General features: G+C 47.0%; 1 protein-coding gene across 13 annotated transcripts in view; it reads right to left on the reverse strand.

Annotated features, from left to right (window-relative positions):
* Positions 1–17,043, reverse strand: part of MYCBP2 (MYC binding protein 2) — a 439,899-nt gene that overhangs the window by 70,047 nt on the left and 352,809 nt on the right. For 12 of the 13 annotated variants that reach the window (XM_073580415.1, XM_073580420.1, XM_073580409.1 and 9 more), the window contains one exon: positions 3,382–3,543. The exons of the other annotated variant lie outside the window; for it this stretch is intronic. In XM_073580415.1, the coding sequence (XP_073436516.1) occupies positions 3,382–3,543 (162 nt within the window). The remainder of the gene's footprint in view (positions 1–3,381; positions 3,544–17,043) is intronic. 13 annotated transcript variants of the gene reach the window in all.

Genomic DNA, 17,043 nt, shown 5'->3' on the forward strand with positions numbered 1-17,043 from the left:
TGCTGCCATATACACTCACTGGCCACTTTATTAGGTACACCATGCTAGTAACGGGTTGGACCCCCTTTTGCCTTCAGAACTGCCTCAATTCTTCGTAGCAGAGATTCAACAAGGTGCTGGAAGCATTCCTCAGAGATTTTGGACCATATTGACATGATGGCATCACACAGTTGGCGCAGATTTGTCGGCTGCACATCCCTGATGCGAATCTCCCGTTCCACCACATCCCAAAGATGCTCTATTGGATTGAGATCTGGTGACTGAGGAGGCCATTTGAGTACAGTGAACTCATTGTCATGTTCAAGAAACCAATCTGAGATGATTCGAGCTTTATGACATGGCGCATTATCCTGCTGAAAGTAGCCATCAGATGTTGGGTACATTGTGGTCATAAAGGGATGGACATGGTCAGCAACAATACTCAGGTAGGCTGTGGCGTTGCAACGATGCTCAATTGGTACCAAGGGGCCCAAAGAGTGCCAAGAAAAAATTCCCCACACCATGACACCACCACCACCAGCCTGAACCGTTGATACAAGGCTGGATGGATCCATGCTTTCATGTTGTTTACGCCAAATTCTGACCCTACCATCCGAATGTCGCAGCAGAAATCGAGACTCATCAGACCAGGCAACGTTTTTCCAATCTTCTACTGTCCAATTTCGATGAGCTTGTGCAAATTGTAGCCTCAGTTTCCTGTTCTTAGCTGAGAGGAGTGGTACCCAGTGTGGTCTTCTGCTGCTGTAGCCCATCTGCCTCAAAGTTCGACGCACTGTGCGTTCAGAGATGCTCTTCTGCCTACCTTGGTTGTAACGGGTGGCAATTTGAGTCACTGTTGCCTTTCTATCAGCTCGAACCAGTCTGCCCATTCTCCTCTGACCTCTGGCATCAACAAGGCATTTCCGGCCACAGAACTGCCGCTCACTGGATTTTTTTTCTTTTTCGGACCATTCTCTGTAAACCCTAGAGATGGTTGTGCGTGAAAATCCCAGTAGATCAGCAGTTTCTGAAATACTCAGACCAGCCCTTCTGGCACCAACAATCATGCCACGTTCAAAGGCACTCAAATCACCTTTCTTCCCCATACTGATGCTCGGTTTGAACTGCAGGAGATTGTCTTGACCATGTCTACATGCCTAAATGCACTGAGTTGCCGCCATGTGATTGGCTGATTAGAAAATAATTCTTAACACACAGTTGGACAGGTGTACCTAATAAAGTGGCCAGTGAGTGTAGTCCTCCATATTCATAAGCTCTGTATAACCCCCCATCACAGATTGGCAACCTTCTGTGTACACTGTGCAGAGGCAGAAAGCTGCCAATCAGTGGTGTGGGCGGGGTTATACAGAGCACAGCATCAGGAGATCTGGTAAATCAACAGCAGATATAACACTGATTTTACCAAAACAGCAGCAAGCAGCCCAGTAAGTCATACACCACTGGAATCAGTGTCTCAACCCTTACATCATGCTGCTCTCAGATGGGGTAGCAAACACCTGACATCAGATTCCTTTTAATGCATTTTTCACCACACTAATCTGAACATGGATCAGAGATCAGACACACTTTATTCCCAGTGCACATTCCACATATCCAATTGGAAAAGCTACTAGTGTATACCAAATAGATACAGAATTCTATAAGTCATACAGCTACAGACTGCTGATGTATGCTCAATGGGCACTGCACTGTGAACATGGCCCTACCTGCAGGATGGAATAGGGGTCGGATGCTGCATCTTCTTTCCAAAAAAGAAAATGAAAAGACATGTGGAATAAGAGGCTTAAAGGGGTTGTCTGCTACTGGGACAACCCCTTCTTAAAACTAAATGTTCGGCCCCAATAATATAACAAAGCCTATACTCCCCTCCCATGCTTGCACCATCCACACGGTGTCGGCAGTCGCTCTCTCTGGGGCTGTGATGCGGTGTTGTGACACGTGACGCTGGCACCCAATCAGCGCTTATGTCACTGTCTTCGGACAAATGGAACATCTAGAGGAGGTCATCAGGGCTGCAGCTGATCCCTGACTTCCTCTTCACATTCAGTTTGTCCGAAGGCGGAGAACGTGCTGATTGGGTGCCAGGCATTATGTGTCCTTCCACCGCATCAAAGCACCGGGACCACGAGTGCAGACACTGTGGGAATGGCGTCGGCACGGGAGGCGAGTATAGGCTTTATTATTGTATCAGGGCAGAATATTTAGTTTAAGAAGAGGTAGTCCTAGTAGGGAACAACCCCTTTAAATGTTTATCTGCAAAGTAACAAAACTAGCATGAAACTATATGTATCACCCTGCTCAACATACACATTTGCTGCAATGCATTATCCTTGCTTCTGGTGGTAAACTGGTGACATTTTTCTATTAGGGTATGTTTCCATGGTCAGTAAATGCTGCGAGTTGGACGCTCTGTACATCCACAGCGTCCAAATGTTACAGCACAGTGGATGGGATTTCATGAAATCCCATCTCCACTATGCGTGCAGGGATGCAGGAGACGCTTCCGGCTTCCCTGCGTAACCGGACAAGCGGCGCGTCTTTCCAGACCGCAGCATGTCTATCTTGCGGACACGCTCCGTCTCTGCAAGATAAAGTCACCCATACCATGTATAGGATGCAGTGATTCCGCATGGTTTAGTGAACACATGCAGAATCACCACGCATACAAAAGCCGGCAGCGTTTTGGACGGAGCGGACATGTGCTGTGTCTACAGCGCTGGCAAAACTGACTGTGGAAACAGACCCTTAATGATTGTAAGTTAAACCGTGTGCTCCACTAGAAAACAAAAATAAGTGCTGCATTTACGGACGATACTACTTTACATCGGTATAGAAATTCTTTGTTGAAACATGGTGAAAAAACAATGGAAATCCATATACCAAAAGCAAATGTATATATGCAGCATGCATGGTGTTGGATAAAGTCATTCAATACACACACATCGCGATACATGGAAATCTAGGGGAACTCTGGTAACAGCAGCCTAGATGACGTCCTTAAGGCTACTAATACACTTGGGTTCATATTGGAGAGCCAGCCTGACTCCGTTTTAGACTAGATTTCTCCTAAACCATGGCCAACTAAGTATAAAGAAAACCTATTTGATCAACTTAAGGCACGATCAAGAATAAGGGAACACTGCTAATAAATGTGGAACCGGCAGCTGACGTCTCTATTCTTTGACGTTACCAATTAAATGCAGTTAGCATTTAATGTCAAAACAAAAAGCAAGACTATAGAAACAGGCGTAAGACGATGGTACAAGACATGTATTGCTTCAGTAGACAGCCATGCATGCATAGAAATGGAGGTCTCTGAAGAACCGATGACATTGCCTCAGAAAGAATGGTTGGATGAGCATGTAAGACGGACAGACTTACTCTGAAGCGAAGGCTGAGGCTGCTGGAAGGAGGGGGATTGTCCGAACACAAATGGGCTGTGGACTAGGGAAGAGGGAGGTTTTGCAGCTTGATCAAAGATGGAAGGAGCTGGCAAATTAGGCCGTGACTGAATGGAATTCAGTAAGGCACTCAGCTGATCACCTGCAATGGGCAAAACAGTCAAAACTACAACCCGTTATTGAATGAATTAAACATAAATATATTAAAGTTCAGGACTTCTGAACTGACGTATCAAGAGAGTAAAAGAAAAAAAAATGTTCAAAACTAAAATAATGTCAGGTTTTAATAAAAAAAAAAAAAAAAATAATAAAAAATAATATCACAGCATGGCATGCAAAGGTATCACAACATGCAATAAAATAGATACAATATCATTCTTAAGGAAACTACTTCCCTGATCACAACCAGCAGATTGTTGTTCAAGGATTTCCATGAAATTGTTTTCAATAGACTCAAAACCTAAAACTAACGTTATCATTGGGCCCTACTTTATCTCCATTATACATAAGCACTGCACTGGGGGCTGGAATCCCTAATGATGTAGTGACAGAGAGAACACTTACACCATTTTTTTATTGTATAAAATAAAGAACGGATATCTAGTCCAAAAGCAACCAAGGCCATGTGAACAGTCCCATAGATTAGAATGAGTTCACGTTCTATACACGAAGTTCACAGACAGAACACTACGTGAAAGTCAGACGTCTGATTGAGGCCTTAACCTAAGTTCACATGGACAGTTTTCCTACACTATGTGTTCCTTATGAGCAGCAATTTTTAGTGGTTCTAGGCACCTTTTCATTACTTTTTTCTTTATTTGCGTCTTAAAAATGGAATCTGTCAGGAAGATCATCTACCTAAAACTATATATGGGCATGTAGGTCTATGTAATGAAAAGCTACTGACACCTTTAGATTGTTTATCTATTGCCGAAGAAGGAGAAGTTTCATTCATATGCAAATTGTGTTTCAAGTGCTCTGGGAATGAGAGCACTTAAAGAGCCACTGCCTTCCAGGTTGTTTCCTCGCCCAGCACCCATCTCTTTAGCTTGACTGACCACTCTGATATCACAGAGACAGTGAGCTACCAATCAAGCCAACAAGGCCAATGCTGGGCAGGGAAACACCCTGGCAGAGGAAATGCTCTGCCATGTCCAGAGCTCCTCATCTGCATAGGAATGAAAATGCTGATTGGGAATGCAGCAACATATAGGAGACAGAAAGTGTTGATGAATTTACATTTTAAAGACATGCACGACTGTGTAGTTTGGGGGGAGTTGATCTCAATGACAGATTCCCTTTTTCATCCAGTCATTTTCTATTACTTTGCTGCTACAGAGACCATACAACTCTGTAACCTAGCTGACTGTCTTGTTTACGACATGCAGAGCTCACTGGTCCTGGCTGTTTGGTCACTGTACTCTACAGCTCTGTTCTCTCACTGTTAGAAATAGCAGCAAAAATGTTATATAGAGCAGATGAGATTGTGAAGGAGGAAAGCATCCAAGTTATCAGGGAGGGCAGATCACACAGGATGCAGATTGGGTGAAAAACACACAAAGATGTTTGCAGATAGGGAGCAAGAGATTGCTTAAGGCCCTGTCTCACATAGCGAGATCGCTGATGCGTCACCGATCTCGCTACATGTGACACACAGCAGCGACCGGCCCCCCGCTGGATATCGCTGATCATGCTCGAATGTCCTGGGCCATTTTTTCATAGCGTGCATAGCTGTGTTTGACGCCAACGATCGACCTTGTGGGCGACGCAGAACTCAGGACGCAGGCTGGAATCGTTCAGAATAGCTGATGTGTAACAACGCACCAGTGAACCTTACCAGGTCGTATCGTTGTCGGGATCGCTGATGCGTCGTTGAAGAGATCTGCCTGTTTGGCAGCTTACTAGTGACACACCAGTGATCCCTACCAGGTCGTATCGTTGGCGGGATCACTGGTGCGTTGCTATGTGAAACGGGACCCTTAGGCAATGTGTGATTGTAAAGGGAAGAGCACAAAGCCATTCCAAAACGGATAGAATTACAAACTTCTCAAATATCAGTGCATCAGTACAAGGCAAAAGAGATCTCTGTGGGCCGTAGATAGGGGAAATCAGTAGCTAAGTTGTGCTTATATATATGGGACATGGAAGACAACTGGTATACTGGACACACAGACCTCACCTTCCAGTATATCTTAAGGGAAATGTCAGCGTGAAAAACAAACATTTCAAAATAAGAGCAGGTAGGGGGACAAACTATATACCAAGGTGTCCGATGAATGAGACTGCGATTCGAAACTTGGTGCAATTTATTTGTTTTTTTTTCAAATGCAAGATTACCATTCTAAAAGTATAACATGTATGATAATAAATATAAACTTATAATATAATTAATAATATTAAGCATTCAAATATTAGTTTTCATAGATATCATGAATGAAATGATTCTTCAATTTTCGCTTTGTCAAACATCTTGAACCATAGAGAAAACTGCAGCACAGAAACCCACATAAGGGTGAGTGCACGCAGTGCGGATTCAGCTGCGGATTTTTCAGCGCGGATTTGTAGGTAAAACTGCAGGTAAATTGACCTCAGGTTTTCCCCTGCGGTTTGACACCTGGACAATGGAACAGGTGTCAAACCGCTGCGGAATCCGCAGAAAGAATTGACATGCTGCGGATTTAAAACCGCGGAAAAATCCGCAGCATGTGCACTGCGGTTTTTGAAATCCCACTGGCTAACATGGTACTGTACATTGCTTGCGGATCTGCTGCGGATCCGCAGAGCCAAATCCGCAGCATAATCCACAGCGTGTGCACGTACCCTAAAAGAGTATGTGGCTGAATATTGTCTGTCGCCTTCTCCCTGTGCCAAAGGTCTTACAGCACTTCTTTTGCTTAAGGGGACACTTGCAATTTGAATATGAGACTATATCTTCCAATATATAACTTTCATATTACAGTGTTGAGCAGTTGTCCTCTCTGTAGGATCTAATTTTCAGATGTCTCTGGAGTGTATGGGATAAATCACAGCAATCAAACAGAAGAGATCCTGCCCTCCTCTCACTAACACACTTTCAGCAGCAGTACATGGAGGACATAAGGTACTGAGCAGGGTAGCTATGAATGCAGCATCTCTCCCTCCCATCCTCTCTGCATTGACTTGCACCATCCATTATTCCTTGGGGAGTGTAGAACACATCTCAAAACCAGATTTTACCAATAAACAGACTGAATGAGCTGTTCAGCAGTGCTTGAAAAAGATTCGCCACTTGAACCAAATATATACACACACACATATATATTATATATATACACACACATATAGCAAAAAAGCAGCGAAACAGCACATATATATATATATTTTTTTTTTTAGGAGTCTAACATGTTCAGTCATAAGGTTGTAATATGGTTCTGACAAACCCAATTTAGAGCATTACATTTAAACCTATAAATTCTAAAAATATTTCAAGAGGATCGGTCAGCAGGATTTCATCTCACAATCTATAGGATCAAGTAACTATTTCAAAAACAAGTCTAGCAATACATTTACATGGCCAGTCTGATCATCTGCTACTGAGGAATCAGCGTTTGAACTGATACAGTGGGGGGGGGGGGGGGGGAATAATTATTTGATCCCCTCGCTGATTTTGTAAGTTTGCCCTCTGACAAAGACATGAACAGTCTATAATGTTAAGGGTAGGTTAATTTTAACATTGAGAGATAGAAAATCAAAAATAAAATTCAGAAAATCAAATTGTATAAATTATATAAATTTATTTGCATTTTGCAGTGAGAAATACCGTAAGTATTTGATCACCTACCAACCATTAAGCGTTCTGGCTCCTACAAACCAGTTAGATGCTCCTAATCAACTCGTTACCTGCATTAAAGATAGCTGTCTTAAATAGTCACCTTTATTAAAAAAAAAAACAAAAAAAAACTGTCCACATGCTCAGTCAGTTAGGCTATGTGCACATGTTGCGGATTCTACTGCGGATGCGCAGCGGATTTGGCCCTGCGGATCCGCAGCAGATTCTGCTGTAGTGTACAGTACCATTATTATCAATGAAAAAAAAAAAAAACAAGTGCACATGCTGCGGATTTTTCCATGCGGAGTAGCTGCGGATTCAAATCCGCAGCATGTCAATTCTTTGTGCGAAATCCGCAGTGGTTTGATACCTGCTCCATTATAGAAATCCACAGGTCTCAAACCGCAGGGGAAATCTGCGGATTTTTTTCAGAATTTGTGCGGATAATGTGCACTAAATCTGCAGGTAAAACGCAGGCCATTTTACCTGCGGATTTAGCCAAATCCACGTGGAACAATCCGCAGAACAATCCGCACCATGTGCACATACCCTCAGACTCTATCCTCTACAAAGTGGGCAAGACCAAAGAGCTTTCTAAGGATGTCTGGGACAAGATCAAAGACGCTAGGTGAGAAGGAGACAACTGTTGGTGCAATAGTAAGAAATACAAAATGACTGTCAATCCACATCGATTTGGGAACACCATGCAAAATCTCACCTCGTGAGGTATCCTTGATCGTGAGGAAGGTGAGAGATTCAGCCTAAAACTACACGGGTAACTTTATGATCTCAAGGCAGCTGGGACCACAGTCACCAAGAAAACCATTGGTAACACATTACGCCGTAAAGGTTTAAAATCCTGTAGTGCCCGCAAGGTCCCCAAGAAGGCACATATGCAGGCCCATCTGAAGTTTACAAATCAACACCTGGATGATTCTGTGAGTGATTGGGAGAAGGTGCTGTGGTCACATGAGACAAAAATTGAGCTCTTAGGCATTAACTCAACTCGCTGTGTTTGGAGGAAGAGCAATGCTGCCTATGACCCAAAGAACACCGTCTCCACTGTCAAGCATTATGTTTTGGGGGTGTTTCTCTGCTAAGGCCACAGGACTACTTCACTGCACCAATGGGAGAGATGGATGGAGCCATGTACCATAAAATCCTGAGTGACAACCTCCTTCACGTTGCCAGGACATTAAGCCCTTCATGTGAAAAATGAGGATGAATGAACTCATGGAGATCAACATCCAACACTGCGGAGATACCATCACATGTCTCTCAACGCAGTGATTCTAGCGCAATGCCCCCGTCACTTATGGGAAATATGCAAAAACATGCAAAACACAAGCCGCGGAGACACCATCACATGTTTCTGAACGCAAGCAATGACTAGCCAGGTGTTTCCCCGGGAAGGAACAACCACGGGAAGGGCAGTCTCCAATGAAGGAAACCACCTATGCCAAAACATGATATTCATCCACAGACAGCTGTTTCGGGGTATTGCCCCTCATCAGTGTGGAGTAGGAAACTGGCCAGTAGGAGCAATGCCTAGTAAAAGACTGTGAAAAATGAGGATGAATGAACTCATGGAGATCAACATCAAACACCGCGGAGACACCATCACATGTTTCTCAACGCAGTGATTCTAGAGCAATGCCCCCATCCCTTATGGGAAATATGCAAAAACATACAAAACACCCCTTCATAACCCAGTTTATTTTGACCTTAATGACCTGGCCATTTTTTGCAATCCTGACCAGTGTCCCTTTATGAGGTAATGACTCAGGAACGCTTCAACGGATCCTGCTGATTCTGAACGTGACATATTGGGCTTCATGTTAGTGGTAAATTTAGGTCAATAATTTTTGCATCCATATGTGAATAAAACGGGAATTTGGCGAAAATTGAGAATTTCGCAATTGTCAAATTTTGAATTTTTATTCTGTTAAACCAGAGAGTTATGTGACACAAAATAGTTAAAAATAACATTTCCCACATATCTACTTTCAGCACAATTTTGGAAACATTTTTTTTTGTTAGGAAGTTATAAGGGTTAAAAGTTGACTAGCGATTTCTCATTTTTACAACAACATTTACAAAGCCAATCTTTTCAGGGACAACCTCACATATGAAGTCACTTTGAGGGGTCAATATGGCAGAAAATACCAAAAAAAGGAGATTTTTGTGTACTCACCGTAAAATCTCTTTCTCTTAGCTTTTAATTGGGGGGACACAGAACCGTGGGTGTTATGCTGCTGTCCACTAGGAGGCGACACTATGCATAATCTGAAAAAGATTAACTTTGGCTCATCCTCTGCAGTATACACCCCTGGACGGCGTCAGCCTTCTCCAGTTTTGTGCAAAAGCATTAGGAGGAATATACCAGAAACATAACCATGCCTGTAAAAAAAGGCTACTATAAACAGGCTCAAACAACAATATGAGAACCCAACCGTAACAACGGCCCGCAAGGGCTACAGGGTGGGAGCTGTGCCCCCCAATTAAAGGCTAAGAGAAAGAGATTTTACGGTGAGTACACAAAAATCTCCTTTACTCTGTCGCCTTATTGGGGGACACAGAACCGTGGGACGTCCTAAAGCAGACCCTGGGTGGGAAGCAGTGGCCGAATATTGTGCTGACAGTCCCCTAGACTTGGGGTACTGCCGCCTGCAGGACCCGTCTACCCAGGCTCGCATCCGCTGAGGACTGGGTATGCACTCTGTAGTGTTTTGTAAATGTGTGCAGGCTAGTCCAAGTGGCTGCCTTACACACTTGATGTGCTGAGGCTTGATGCCGAATGGCCCAAGAGGCCCCTACCGCCCACGTAGAGTGTGCCGTGATACCGGCCGGAAGGGGAGAATTGTTAAGGCGGTAAGCCTCTTGAATGGTGGACTTGATCCACCTAGCAAGGGTGGCTTTGGAAGCCGGTAGGCCCTTGCGAACGCCTTCTGGAAGGAAAAGTGAATCAGACTTCCGGAAGGGAGCAGTCCTAGACACGTAAATACGCAATGCCCTGACAAGGTCAAGCGTATGCAGAGCCTTCTCTACCCTATGAACGGGAGCCGGGCAAAGAGACGGTAGTGACATTTCCTCATTGAGGTGGAAGCTGGACACGACCTTCGGAAGGAAGGATGGTACTGTACGGAGAACCACCTTGTCCTGATGAAAAACCAGGAAGGGTTGTCTGCAGGAAAGAGCTGAAAGTTCAGACACCCTGCGTAGCGAGGTGATTGCCACCAGGAAAACCACTTTCTGTGATAGAAAGCGGAGTGAGACCACCCTAAGGGGTTCAAAAGGAGGTGACTGTAGTGCTGTCAAGACCAGGTTGAGGTCCCACGTCTCCAACGGACGTTTGTAGGGGGGAACCAATCGGGAAACCCCTTGGAGAAAAGTCTTCAATTGCGGCTTGTTAGCAATACGCCTCTGAAAGAGCACTGAAAGCGCTGACACCTTGCTCTTCAGCGAGCCCAGGGATAGCCCGGCGTCCAGGCCTGACTGAAGGAACCCGAGGACCTTTGGAAGAGAATAGGGAAGTGGAATCTGCCCACGAAAGTCGCACCATGTGAAGAAAACCTTCCAGGTACGATAGTAAATCCTGGCTGAAGTTGGCTTTCGAGCCCTGATCATGGTTTTAACAACGTCCAGTGAAAAACCTGCTTGGGTCAAAACCCAGGTCTCAATGGCCACGCCGTCAAATTGAGAGCCCCTGAGTTCTGGTGGAAGAACGGGCCTTGTGACAGGAGGTCGGGACGTGTGGGGAGACACCAGGGAGCGTCTGCTGTGAGTTGCACGACGTCGGCGTACCATGTACGCCTGGGCCAGTCTGGAGCGATCAGAATGGTGGGAACACCCTCTTGTTTGATCTTCCTCAGGACTCTGGAGATGAGGGGGAGGGGTGGAAAAAAGTACAGAAGCTGGAACTGGGTCCAGTCCTGAACCAGGGCATCTGCTCCGAGCGATTGCGAATCGCGCGTCCTGGCCATGAAATTGGGAACCTTGGCATTGAGATGGGATGCCATCAGATCCACGTCCGGGGTCCCCCAACGATGACAGATCTGACCGAAGACTTCGGGATGGAGAGACCATTCCCCCGAGTCCATTCCTTGTCGGCTGAGATAGTCGGCTTCCCAGTTGTCCACACCCGGAATGTGGACCGCGGAGAGTACCGACCTTGCATCCTCCGCCCATTGTAGGATACGCGTTACTTCGGTCATCGCCTGGATGCTGCGGGTGCCGCCTTGATGGTTCACGTATGCCACTGCCGTGGCATTGTCAGACTGTACTCTGATATGAGAGTCTGCCAGCAAGTGATGGAAGGCTTTCAACGCCAGGAAGATGGCCCGAATTTCCAGGATGTTGATAGGCATGGTCGATTCCCTTGGTGACCACCTGCCTTGCGCTCTGTGATGTAGGTGCACCGCGCCCCAACCCATAAGGCTTGCGTCGGTGGTCAAAACCTTCCATTGACTGGAGAGAAAGGATTTTCCCCTTGCAAGCGAGGTTGGCTTGAGCCACCAGTGCAGGGACCTCCTGGTGTTTGCTGATAACCAGAACTCCCTGTCGAGGGAGAACGGATTCATGTCCCAGGATTTGAGGATGGCCAGTTGAAGGGGTCTGAGGTGAAACTGGGCAAATGGTACCGCCTCCATTGCTGCTGCCATCCTGCCAAGTACTCTCATGGCATACCGGAGAGAACTGGGGGACTTGCGGAGGAGTGTGTGAACTCCCAGACGGAGAGCCAGTGCCTTGTCCCTGGGGAGGATCACCAGACCCTTGGAGGTGTCAAATAGCATCCCCAGGAAGGTCAGAGACTGACTCGGGGTAGTCGAGGACTTCCGTAAATTGACTAACCATCCCAGGCGCGTCAGAGTGTCGATCGTGATCGAGACGTTGACCTCGCAGTCCTTGAGGGTGGGGGCCTTGATGAGAAGGTCGTCCAGGTATGGAACGACTACTATGCCTCTGGAGTGCAGAACATCCATGGTAGCTGCCATGACCTTTGTAAATGTTCTGGGGGCCGTGGCCAGACCGAACGGGAGGGCCACAAACTGTAATGGTCTTGGTTGATTGCGAATCGGAGAAACCTCTGATGGGCGGGAGCAATCGGTATATGCAGGTATGCGTCCTGTATGTCTATGGAGGCAAGATATTCTCCCTTTTCCATAGACGCAACGATTGACCGGAGGGATTCCATGCGGAAGTGACGAACTCGAACGCACTTGTTGAGTTGCTTGAGGTCTAGTATGGGTCGGACGCTGCCTCCCTTCTTGGGCACCACGAACAGGTTGGAGTAGAACCCTCGGAAGCGCTCTTCTGCTGGGACTGGCACTATGACTCCTGCTCGCAGGAGGGAAGAAACCGCTTGACGGAAGGCCTGAGCTTTGAGCAGGGATTTTGGAGGGACAGAGGGAAAAAACCTGTGCGATGGGCTGGTAGTAAACTCGATTTTGTATCCTGAAGACACTATTTCCTTGACCCACTTGTCTTCTGTAATAGGCAGCTAGACCTGCTGAAAGAGTAGCAGTCGTCCACCTACAAGTGGGGTGTCTTCCAGAGGGCATGAGTCAGGACGAGGGAAAAGTCTGAGGTTTTCCTCCTTTAGGTTTTGCCTGGCTTGCCTTTGATTGCCAGTTCCTGTCCGGCCTCTGTGCCGCACGTGTGTTGTCCCTGCGGGGGGAACGATTACGGTTTAGTGCTGGGCGTGAGACGGACCAGCCTGAAGAATTCCGAAAGGATTGGAAACGAGATTGATTACGCCTTTTAAACGTGCGTTTTGGTCTTAGTTGAGGGAGGGAAGTACTTTTGCCCCCGGTAGCATTGGATATCATTGTATCCAGCTTTTCACCGAAAAGACGGCCACTGAAGTACGGGAGATTTGTTAGGGACTTTTTTGAGGCCGCATCCGCTTTCCATTCTCTTAGCCAGAGAATACGCCGGATTGTAATGGCGTTTGATGCTATTCCCGCTATTCCTCTTGCAGAGTCCAACGCTGCAAGGACCATGTAATCTGCCACCACTGCAATTTGCACCGCCTGGTCCGCCAGCTGAGGATTTGAAGCTTGAAGGCCCTTTTGCAATAGAGCAGCCCAAGCCATGTTGGCCTTGGCTGCCCAAACTGAAGCAAATTCGGGAGCCAAAGAGGCACCTGCCGCTTCAAAGATTGAACGAGCCATGCGTTCGACTTGTCTGTCTGCCGTGTCTTTGAGGGTTGAACTGTCCGGCAGCGAGAGAAGCGTTTGTGCTGCCAGCCTAGAGTCTGGAGGGTCCACTTCAGGCGGATCAGTCCAATTCTTGGTGTCTTTCTGTGGAAAGGGGTATTTTGCTTCCAAATACTTGCGATTGGCGAATTTTTTCTCAGGCTGCGAAAAATGCTTAGAAAGGATTTTTTGAAATTCCGGGTGATTAGGGAAGACCTTCGATGGTTTCTGAACACTTTCAAAGGAAATCTTGTGTTCTGGTGCTTCCGGGGTTGGATCTGAAATGTCCAGCACCCGAAGGATGGAAGAGACGATATCCTCAACTATCACAGTATTGCTAGGGGGACAAGGGAGCAAAGCGTTCTCTGTTTCGTTATCTGAATTGGAGTCACATATGCCCCCTGAGTCTTGCGCATCGCTAAGGAGCTCCCTAGCGGGCGAACTAGAGCGGAGGTTTCCCGTGGTCTGGGATCGCTGTAGAGATCCGCATTGTCCTTCTCTATCAGGGGACGGCCTTGGTGACCTGAGGCCACTGTCTCTCCCTGGAGGGGGACGACCTATTGCTATGTGAGGACGCAGCTGAACGCGACCTGTGGGTCCGCTTACGCCTCGAATTGTCGGAAGCGTCCTGATCATGAGACCGGACGTCCCTTTGCTGGGTAACGTTCATAGCCGAGACATGACCCTGCAGTAATGTGGAGGTCAGGTTATCTATAGACTGTGTCATAGACTGCGACATCTGAGTCGCCCATTCCGGCGCAGTAGCGGTCGCAGAAGCGTTGGTAGGGACTTCTTCGGGTTCTGATCCTGTTTTTTGGGTACAGTCCCGGCAGTGCGGGTACGTGCTGCCACTGGGGAGAGTGGCCTTGCAGGCTGTGCAGACTGCATAAAAGCAGTCTTGCCTGGTTCTTTTCCTTGAGCCCGACATAGTACCTAGGCTGATTAGTGGAGGCCCTACAGGGGTATCTACGCAGAGGAAAGGAGGAGAGCGCTATATGGTATAGCAATTCACAGCTGAGTACCAAGGACCCAGCAGTGATCTTACCCCACCGGTGCTCCCCCTTAGGTCCAGCGCTGATAATTCCCACGTCCTGTGCCCCCCGGAGACTGCTGTGCTGCGTTCTTTCAGGTGCAGCAAGATGGCCACCGGATTCTGAGGTGGAGAGGGAAGGGGGCGGAGAGCTGGAAAAGGGCGGGCTGGGCCATGTAAAAGCGCGCCCCTCCTGCCTCGATCCGCCCCTTCTATGACACTGCAGTGTCATTTTCGTCATCCGGGGGGCGGGAATGGGGCGGCGACTTTGGCTAGGCCGAAGCCGCGGCCTAAATTTGAGGTCTCCTGCCCAGCAGGGCTCCAGGACGGCGCGGTCGTCCGCGGGGGGGGGGGGGGTCTGATTTAAACCAGACCCCCCCAGAATGAAAGGAGGGCTGGCGGTGGGGCCATATATGTGACTGGGGCCCTGTGGCGCCAGTGCTGCAGAGACCGGGGCGCAGGGAGCCCGGTCTCTGATAAGTGCCGTGCCTCTCTGCACCTCCTCCGGTCCCAAAAGGAGCACACAGGTGGACTGGGGTCCCTGGTGCCTGGTACAAGCCCTACCTGCGGTGTCTCAACCTAATACCCCCAGAGGGGGATTAGGGAGGGTGCTGCTGTCACCGTCAGGGGCTTCATCGTTGCCTCGACCTCGACCCAGAGCCGGACGGAACTGAGGAAGGAGGGGGGTCTCGACCTCGAACCAGTACCCGAGGGACTGGTGAGGGAGCGACATGGGGAATAGCCACCTCGACCTCAACCGGGTACCCCTAATAGGGGACCGAGGAGAGAGTCTCGCTGGAGACCCTCTTTTCTTCATCTGTAGTCCTTTGGAAAAAAATCCAGGAAAAAGACGGAGTGAAAAAAAAAAAAAAAAAAATTAGGTGTGCCTCCTGCGACACTAAGCAAAAACTGGAGAAGGCTGACGCCGACCAGGGGTGTATACTGCAGAGGAGGAGCCAAAGTTAATCTTTTTCAGATTATGCATAGTGTCGCCTCCTAGTGGACAGCAGCATAACACCCACGGTTCTGTGTCCCCCAATAAGGCGACAGAGTAATTACACCATTCTAAAACCTCAAGCTACTCAAAACTACATTCAAGAAGATTATTAACCCTTCAGGTGCTTCACAGGAACTAAAGCAATGTGGAAGGAAAAAATGGACATTTTAATTTTTCCAACAAAAATTTTCTTTTAGCATCAATTTTTTCATTTTCCCATGGGCCAACAGTATAAAATGGATGCTAAAATTTGTTGGGCAATTTCTCCCGAGTACACCGATACCTCATATTTGTTCATAAACCACTGTTTGGGCGCACGGCAGGGCTCAGAAGGGCAGGAGCGCCATTTGACTTTTTGAATGGAAAATATGCTGGAATATCTAGCGGTTGCCATGTCGTGTTTGGAGAGCCCCTTTGTGCCTAAACACTGGAGCTCCCCCACAAGTGACCCCCATTTTGGAAACTAGACCCCCCAAGGAATTTATCTAGCTGCATAGTGAGCACTTTGAACCCCCAGATGCTTCACAAATTGATCCGTTAATTTAAAAAAAAAAAAAAAAAAAAAAAAAAAAACTTTATTCACAAAAATTTTTAGCCTGAGTTTTTTCTTTTTCACATGGGCAACAGGATAAAATGGATCCTAAAGTTTGTTGGGCAATTTCTCCTGAGTACACCGATACCTCATATGTGGTCATAAACCACTGTTTGGGTGCATGGCATTGCCCGGAAGGGAAGGCGCGCCATTTGACTTTTTGAATGGAATATTAACTCCAACCATTAGCAGACACCAGTTTGGAGAGCCCCTGTGTGCCTAAACAGTGAAAAACTCCCACAAGTGACACCATTTTGGAAACGACCCCTTAAGGAACTTATCAAGGTGTGTGGTGAGCACTTTGAACCCCAAAGTGCTTCACAGAAGTTTATAACGTCGAGCAGTGAAAATATAAAAATCATTTTACTTTCCTCAAAAATGATTTTTTTAGCCCGCTATTTTTTATTTTCACAAGGCTAACAGGAGAAATTGGACCACAAAAGTTGTTGTGCAATACATCCTGAGTACACCGATACCCCATATGTGGGGGGGAACCACTGTTTGGGTGCATGGGAGAGCTCGGAAGGGAAGGAGCGCCATTTTGGAATGCAGACTTTGATGGAATGTTCTGCGGGCGTCATGTTGCGTTTGCAGAGCCCCTGATGTGCCTACACAGGAGAAACCCCCCACAAGTGACCCCATTTTGGAAACTAGACCTCCAAAGGAGCTTATTTAGATGTGTAGTGAGCACTTTGAACCCCCAAGTGCTTCACAGAAGTTTATAAACGCAGAGCCGTGAAAATAAAAAAAAAAAATATCATTTTTTTCCTCAAAAATGACTTTTTAGCCCGCTATTTTTTTTTTATTTTCCCAAGGGTAACAGGAGAAATTGGACCCCAAAAGTTGTCCAGTTTGTCCTGAGTACGCTGGTACCCCAATGTGGGGGGAACCACTGTTTGGGCGCACGGCAGGGCTCAGAAGGGAAGGAGCGCCATTTGACTTTTTGAATGGAAAATTAGCTCCAAGCGTTAGCGGACACCATGTCGTGTTTGGAGAGCCCCTGTGTACCTAAACTTTG

This window comes from Dendrobates tinctorius, unplaced genomic scaffold, assembly GCF_039654945.1.
Source record: "Dendrobates tinctorius isolate UK_male_01 unplaced genomic scaffold, ASM3965494v1 ptg000064l, whole genome shotgun sequence".
NCBI lineage: Eukaryota > Metazoa > Chordata > Amphibia > Anura > Dendrobatidae > Dendrobates > Dendrobates tinctorius.